Genomic DNA, 8,450 nt, shown 5'->3' with positions numbered 1-8,450 from the left:
TGTTTTTCTGATTTACTAATTTAAAAAAAAAACAAAAAACAAAAATAAAAATAAATCTCTTTCTAAAACAAGAAAATAAATCTCTCTCTCTCTCTCTCTCTCTCTCTCTCTCCATTGTTGGAAAAAAATAACCTCACCATCTTGCCTCTTTTTCCCTCCCTCTCACTGAATTATTGTCCAGGATCGAAGAGGGAATCAAGGGCAGTCAAGGGCTACCACCCTCGACCACCCGCTACCACCGTGACCCACCACCATCTAATATCCCCTGACCTCTAATCTATTTCCCCCTCCTTCGTTTTTTTTCTGAATTGATAAAACCACCAATGAAGGTGGAGACTTTCCAGCAAGGAAGACAACCTGCAGCCACAAATTTCGGCCGCCACCGGGCCCTCTCCAAACCCATTCACTTTCTCCGCCGATTCCGACCTGATACATAGTAACCAGAGTCGCTGGAACGGACTCTGACCACCACATTAGATCACCGCCGCCACCTTGCTGCTCATCGTCGATTCCGACCAGATACAAAAGGGCGTAGGGGACTTCAAATTAACCCATTCGTTTTGCAAGGCGGAGAACAACAGCACACCCATGAATGTCGTCCCCGCATCCAACACCGCCGATTAGAAAAATCCATATCCAATTTCTAAACAAACCTCTAGAACCAAAGATTCGCTCAGGTCCGATGACTCCCCAAATCACAAAAGTATCAAATGTAACTTTGAATTTGGGGGATGTCCATGGAATTTCAGGATGAAGCCCTGCGAGATTCATCATCCCTACAACTAGGGTTCCGACGAGCTGAGTTGTGAACATGCATCGAGGTGGGATCTTCATGTGGTGTCAAGAGGTTGGTGGTGTCCGATGGGATTCCACAGCAGCGGCGACGGAGGGCGGCAATGGCACCCCTACTGCTTTTGCTTTCCTGTTCCGACGGGTTTGAAGAGAGAGAGAGAGAGAGAGAGAGAGAGAGAGGTGGGGTGGGGTTTGGAGGGTTATTAGTTGTATATTTATTTATTTATTTATTTTAATCTGAATATCAGAAAAGCAAATAAGAAAAAAAGAAAATTATATTAATAGGGGTAAATCCGTCATTTTGAAAAAAGACATAATAGATTGGACCAAAAACGCAACAAAGTGAAAGTTTTGGACCTCTGGTGCTAGTCCAAACTTTTTTGGACCAAAGTGGCAATTTTGAGCAAACCACAGGGACTATTTGTGCAGTTTAGTCTTTTTATAATTCCAAAGAAAAATTAAAATATAAACACACTCATCCCACCCATCTACATCTACATATCCTTACTCTAATATCCTCAACCCACCACACCCCTACCCACTCATACCTATCCACCCACAAACCCCACCCCCACCCCTAAAAAAACAGATACACACCCACCACTACTACTTCAATCACCAACCTACCATCATCATCACCAGCACCACCCCGACAATACCAATACCACCCCAGCACCACCACAACCATCAATCACTGCCACTACTGCCGCCACCACCACCACCACCATCAACCGCATCACCACAGCCACCCACTGCCACCACCCCCATCCTACCACCACTACCGTTTTCTAAAAATAAAAATTGATAACAAACACACATCTAAATACGTTTTCTAATTATCTAAAACCGAAAGAAAAACACGTTTATAAAACTTCCAATTGAAAATTGAAAACAAAAAAACGAAAACTGAAACCAAATGAAACAAGTTTAGCAAGGTGAGGTTCACAGCTTTGATGGTCATTTTTCTTCTACTTTGGAAAAATATGGTCATATGGAGATATCTCTCTTCGACATATGGTCGTTTTAGAGAATAACTCTAAAAGTTTTTATATGTAAAAGAAATTGATGATCAATAACTAAATGGCTTTTTAATGAAAAATAAACAATTACCAATCAAAAAATAACGACTTATAAATAAATAACCAGGACTCCCCTATAGATTTTAATTTATACATAGACTGATGGATACAAACACAAACACAAACACAAATACAATTTAATATAAATAAAACTGCAAAAGCTTCAAACAGTTGATGCAATTGCTGCCATATCCCTGTTTGATCTATTGTATTTCATGTGGCTCTTAACCAGCTGTCCCGCTGCTATTGCTGACATCAGCGACAGCTCACCTGCCAAAACCGAACCAGCCACCACACTCGCCAACAGCCTCGCATTTGACCCCGGTGACCCAATGCTTGCACCCTTCACTCCAAGTAGGTTCAGACATGCTGACTGTGATGCCAGCTGTGTCCCTCCTCCAACCGTACCAACCTAATATATAAACAAACATACACCAAATCAATATGACCATTTTACCCTTCACAGTGAACAATGAGATTTTCCACATTACTACTTGTTACAAATTTGCACTCATTTATTTATTTGTTTTCATCAGCCCAAACGAGTCGTTATTTTCTTAAATATTTTTAAAAACAACATTTATCCATAGAGTACTTGATAGGGAAAAAAAAAAAAAAAAAAAGGGAAAGAGTGCCACATGTAAACTAGGCTAGCTGTTGTTTGAAGGGTTAAATGCACCTACCTAACTGTAGCCGATTTCTTATTTTAGGCAATGTATGTTTTTTACTTAAAATGGGAACATGATTTAGCTTCTGTCCACAATTGCTAAAAATAGATACAGGACAAAATAACACATGTGCAACAATCATCATCGAGCGTAATGGACAAACAATTGAAGTATGTTGCTATTTTGCATAAATTGGCTATAACTAATAATAATAGTACATTGCCCAAAACAAGAATTGGTTTTGTTTTAGTATGAAGGATTATCAAGATTAGAAATCCCCATGATCCTGATTTTAATTTATAGTGAAATTGAAGGGGGAAATACCTCAATTGAAGGCATAGTAACGGATATGTGGAGGTCTTTTCCATTATTGACAGCCTCCATCATGGTTATGCAGTGGGAGCTCTCAATGTTTTGGGCAGGATCTTGACCAGTGGCTATGAAGACTGCAGACACAATATTGGCAGCATGGGCATTGAAGCCACCAAGAGAACCAGCGATGGCTGAACCAGTTAAGTTCTTGAGCATGTTAAGTTCTACAAGACCATGAACTGTTGTTTTAAGAACCTTTTTCACAATCTCTTCACTGATCACTGCTTCACAGACAACAGACTTCCCACGCCCTTCGATCCAGTTCACAGCAGCAGGTTTTTTGTCCGAGCAAAAGTTTCCTACTCAAATTGACATTTCATAACACATTCAAGAATCCATGGTTGCTGATTGCTCCAACATATGAAGTTAAGAGAAATGGAGGACTTACCAGATATGCCAATCACATCCATGTCTGGGAAATCATTTTGAAGAAAATCTAACACGTTTTGGACACCCTTTGATACCATGTTCATTCCCATAGCATCACCTGTGCTGCAAGTGAATCTGATGTACAGATTTTTCCCAGCGATTGCGCATTGAATGTTTTGGAGCCTGCCGAATCTGCTTGATCTGTTTATAGTAAAAGATAAGATCGATTATGAACCAGAAACTAGTTTTGTACGGAGCTGAACCTATCAACATCAGATATGTCAATTGCATATGATAATTACATGACTGTTACCTGTCTAATGCAGCTGAATTCGGATTTGGAACTTAGAGAATTAGATAGGAAAACTACTTATGTATATTGAAAAGAACTGATAGAGAGGGAACTTACTTATTGAAAATGACGCTTAATGTATCAAAATTGATGGCGTCTTCAAGAAAGAACTTGAGTTGTGAAGCTCTCTCCGCCGTGGCAAACCTTACAACAGGTGCTCTCGTCATTCCATCTTTCAAAAGAATCGCTGTAGCTCCACCGGATGCAAAAATAGCTTTACAGCCTCTGTTTGTGCTTGCAACCAAACACCCTTCGGTGGTTGCCATAGGCACCATGTACTCACAACCATTCAACAACAACGGGCCAGCGATTCCCACGGGTATCTGAACATAACCAACAGGCATCTCGCAACACTGCCCTAAAATCGAGTCATAATCCAAGCCTTCCAAGGGTAATCCTAACAACGACCTCCCCGTTGTTCTCTCCAACGCCTGCCGTCGAATCGAAGCAGCCCTAAGGCAGTCCCCGAGTTGTGACTCCAGAGAATACGACGAAACCGATCCACAAACCACAGACTTCACAATCTCCTCGTCCTCTTCAGACGCGAGAGCGAGAGACGGCAGTGGATCCATAATTCTAGGTTTAGGTTCAGAATGGTGTTCGACTTCACCTTCAAGCACAAAACTGTCTTCTTCACCACGTGCGGTGGTGATAAAGGATTGCACGAAATCGATGCCAAAGAACCCTAGAAGGTAGATGAACGAGGCAATGAGGGAGACGATGGCGGCCAGCTCCGAGAGCGTCACGACATGGAGCGGCGTAGATGACCGGATCTTGTCACGCCAACGGTGAAGAAGGTAGTAGGCAACAGAGAAGAACAAAGTGAAGAAAATGCCATTTGTTAGGTAAAGAGGAAGCGGTAATGCATCCGACGCTTTAGGAACTGGCGACGGTGAGCGATCAATAACACCGGCCTTCGTGGAGGAAGGTGACCGATCTTCACCGTCAGTAACAGCCTTCTGGTGGTTGAGGAATGTAGCGGATGGAGGTTTAGGAGGGAGTCTACGACGGAGATCCATAGTCTTGGCGTTTGGTGGGGACGATGGCCGACGTGCGTTCGTTTCGGAGGTAGGGGAGGGTTGTTTTATACAAGAGTAGAATATGCAGGCGTTAAGGCTAAAATGCGCTGGCGTGGGTTGTACGTTAGTGCTGTCGTTTTCAATTGTTGTGGTACAACACATGGTGTGCACCCACCCCCACCTGTTCTTGTTTTCAAAATTGTTGAATTTTTTTTTTTTTTTTTTGATTTTTTTTACTAACCGAACTTGAGAAAGAAAAAAAAAATACTCCCACTTCATTTTTTTGATAATTTACTATTAAAATTTCTATTTTTAAACTTATCTCTTATAAGTTATAGGTAAATAAATATTTGATGTAATTTTCGGCAATTGATTTATTTATATGATTGTAATCATATAACACAGGATACTTCAGGGATATTCTAAAGTATCTTTTATAAATGAGTTTATTAACAAAAATAACTATATTTTTGACTAAACTGCACAAATGGTCCCTGTGGTTTGCTGAAAATTGCCACTTTGGTTCAAAAAGGTTTAGACTAGCATCACAGGTTCAAAGTTTTCATTTTATTACGAGTTTGGTTTAATTTACTTTAAACTTTTTTGAAATGACGATTTTACCCTTTTTTTTTGTTTTTTTAGTTTTTTCAGTTTATCTATTTATATATTTTTATGATTAAAAAAATTAATAAAAAATTACCTCTCTCTCTCTCCCCCTCTCTCTCTCTGTAAATACAAAACACTCAAGAGCACACATTGAAACTCAGGAACACATATTCATATTCATGAACACATATACAAACACTCCATATTTTTTAAGTTTATTCTCCAAACACGCACACTCAAGAAAACATACATGAAATCAGATCTAATGAAGGGTTTTCTAATGAACACATTCAAGAAGACGAAATCAGATCGAGTAATGGGTCTCTAATCCCATCCTTAGACGACGATCTCCTCCTCCTCTTCCTCCTGTTAAAAGAAGCCCTAACATGAAACTTTATGACCCGGTCATCGTTAACAACCATAACGAATCAAGATCTAGTAGGGGGTAGAAGGCGGCAACGGCTAGGATTTAGACTTGTTCCCTCCTCGTCGCCATTCTCAGTGTAGATCTATCCAACCATCATGTTTCTCCTTGTCGCCCCCATCTCTGAAACGGATCTGTAACAGGTTAGGGTTTGTAATGGTGGCGAGTTGAAACCATAGTAATGGTGGCGCTAGACTCAACCTAATCGAATGAGGTGTGGCGATCACCACCTCTTTACGAACCCTTCTCAGATCTTACACCGATGAAGGTTTGGCGCTGATTTTTGAAACCCTAGCTATTCAGATCTGTTGTGGTGTTTTGTGTGTATGTGTGTTTAATCTCTCGTTTTTCTTGTTCGAGTTTGTGTGTTTGTTTAATATGTATGTGTGTGTGTTTGTGTTGTATCTGTTGAAAATCGATGGATGTTTGTGTTGAACTATGTTTGCTCATCAGATTTCATTTTTATGTGTGTGTTAATCTGATTTCATTTAGGTGGAGATGGATATGGAAAATTGTGGTTGTGGCGGATGGTGGTCAAACAATGGTGGTAGAGGACGACGGTCGAATGTTGGTGGTGGTGGAAGATATTCTTCAGCGTTCTTGAGGAAGGAGAAGAAGATAGGTGAGAGAGAGAGAGAGTATTTTCTTTTTTCTTTTGTTTTTAATTCTTTTTAATTGTTGTAATAAAAGAAAATTAAAATATTAAATAATCAGGGGCAAAATCATCTTTATAAAAAAGTTCAAACAAAATTGGACCAAACTCGCAATAAAATGAAAACTTTTGACCTGTGGTGCTAGTCCAAACCTTTTTGGACCAAAGTGGCAATTTTCAGCAAACCACAAGGACCATTTGTGCAGTTTAGTCTATATTTTTTTTATGAAATATTGTTTGCATGAGTCGATTTGAGAATCCGGAGTTGTCATTTAGGTATTTCTTTTTTATTAGAAACTAAATGTTGTAAATGTAATTTAAAGGTAAAAAGTCTATAAATTTTCACACCAACACTAAAATAAATTAATTGTAAATTGCACAAATGGTATCTCTCGTGTAGGTAAATCTGATTGGTTAGTCCTTAATTTTTTCAAACTTGTTTTTTTTTGTCGGTTTCACTGATATTATTTAAATGTAATGAGATTGATTTGTTGACAAAAAACAATCTTGATAAACATTAAACATGTAAAGGTGGTGAGGAATGCACACTTGTTTGAGTATTTTTAAGATTCAAAATGCACTGTCATTTATGGGGAAAGCCCCTAAATGAACGAAATGCCTCTTGTAGTGGGGTCTAAGGAGCAAATCCCTTGACTGGGTCTAGCTGCTAGGTCAGTGCGAAATTTTTTTTATTTGGATTATATTACCTTGTTAATAATGCATCAGAAATATGATTTTTAGAAAATTGATTTGTTTTTTACTTTTGTCCTGACCCTGATTTAAACTCGTTTTTTTGTGACAGTTTGAGCAGTTTTCAGACATAAAAGTTTATAATTCGTTTTTTTGTCATAATTTTGTGATACGTATATGGACTCCGATTCTCCAACTTTAAATTCTCATATGATGGCAAGTGGTTATGATAGTCAATTGCGACCAGAAGCGAATGATCGTGGCAGAAACTTATGCTCGCATTGCAACAGGTTGTGAATGGAGGAAGGATGTGAAAGATTGCGAACGAATGTGAACGGTTGCAAGTTGTTGCAGTCAATCGGGGTTAGTTTCGAAAGAGTGGAAGACGTTGGAGTCCCTTGTGAGCAATTGCGAGTGCGAACGACTTGGTTGTGAGTGCGACTTCAAGTTCCAGTATGGTTGCGATTGGATGCGAGATGTTACGTTCCGAACAGCTTGGTTCCAATGAGCGTGGATACCATTTGCTTGTTGTTGGTTCCGAGGGACTTGGATGCGAAAGCTTGGATGGGAAACATACTTAGATGCGAAAGCTACTTGGTACCAATAGGATATATGGATGTGATGGATCGCTTGGTTGCAACTTTCTTCGGGATGTGATTTGTAACGCCCCTTCCTAAGAGTACTTAATTGTGAGTCCCCGAGATTTAAGAGGAAGGGTATTTTGGTCATCTTGTGAGAAAAGTGGAAAAAGGGGGCCAAATATGAAATTTGGGGACACGCCGAGTACGCCCAGCGTAAGCTGGGATTACGCCCAGCGTAAGGGCGTAAGTGGACGCAGGTGCAAGGTTGAGTACGCCCAACGTACTCTCAGAGTTCTAAAACCCTAAAATCAGGGTCAACCACTATATAAGGAACATGTTGATTCATACCCTAGCCTCCATAAGCTCTCTCTTAACCTCAGAAACCCTAAATAGCCGTTCCACCTCCATTGTTGGGCGTGTTTGGCCTTGAAAAGCTTATTTTGGCAAAGGAGAGGCTAGAAGAAAAAAGAGGAAGTTGTCAAAGAAGAGTGGAGTGGTTGGAGCTTGTAGATCTGGAAAGATATCATCCTTTGGAGCCTATAGGAGGTATAAAGCTTCTTGCTTGTCATTTATATTGCATAAATCTAAGTGTTGTGAAGTTTTGACATCATTCTTGTCCCAAAAGTCCTCATCTTGATGCATGCTTTGAGTTGGCCGATATTATCTGTCCTTTCAGACCTTTGGAGAGGTCTTGAGTGAGAAAAATGAGGTCCCAAGGGTTGTGGTTGTTCCATGTGTGAGATAAGTAGGTCTTAATGGATTAAGACCTTGGATTAAGAGCTTTATGGACGTCCCAAGTGATAAAGTTTGAGACTTTATGAATCTTAGGCATATTTGGCCAAAGGA

General features: G+C 39.9%; 1 protein-coding gene across 1 annotated transcript; it reads right to left on the bottom strand.

Annotated features, from left to right (window-relative positions):
• Positions 1-1,898: 1,898 nt before the first annotated feature.
• Positions 1,899-4,720, bottom strand: HMG1 (hydroxy methylglutaryl CoA reductase 1). Its single transcript, XM_078973724.1, has 4 exons — positions 3,690-4,720; positions 3,300-3,481; positions 2,864-3,210; positions 1,899-2,283 (listed from the first exon to the last, which is right to left on the bottom strand). The coding sequence occupies exons 1-4, from the start codon at positions 4,649-4,651 to the stop codon at positions 2,035-2,037; spliced, it is 1,740 nt and encodes a 579-aa protein (XP_078829850.1). The 5' UTR covers positions 4,652-4,720; the 3' UTR covers positions 1,899-2,034.
• Between the last annotated feature and the right edge of the window lie 3,730 nt (positions 4,721-8,450).

This window comes from Lactuca saligna, chromosome 9 (assembly GCF_052625555.1).
Source record: "Lactuca saligna cultivar CGN05327 chromosome 9, ASM5262555v1, whole genome shotgun sequence".
Classification (NCBI taxonomy): Eukaryota; Viridiplantae; Streptophyta; class Magnoliopsida; order Asterales; family Asteraceae; genus Lactuca; species Lactuca saligna.
The sequence above is the reverse complement of the archived record's forward strand: the minus strand, read 5'-3'. Positions and strand labels throughout refer to the sequence as shown.

What these genes read in the sequence shown, in the direction of transcription:
- HMG1 (XM_078973724.1), bottom strand. Translation starts at nt 4,651, where the DNA reads ATGGATCTCCGTCGTAGACTCCCTCCTAAACCTCCATCCGCTACATTC. An exon ending in TTAAGCGTCATTTTCAATAA is followed by an intron (nt 3,482 to 3,689) that starts GTAAGTTCCCTC and finishes TACTATAAACAG; the next exon opens with ATCAAGCAGATTCGGCAGGC. An exon ending in TTACTATGCCTTCAATTGAG is followed by an intron (nt 2,284 to 2,863) that starts GTATTTCCCCCT and finishes TTTATATATTAG; the next exon opens with GTTGGTACGGTTGGAGGAGG.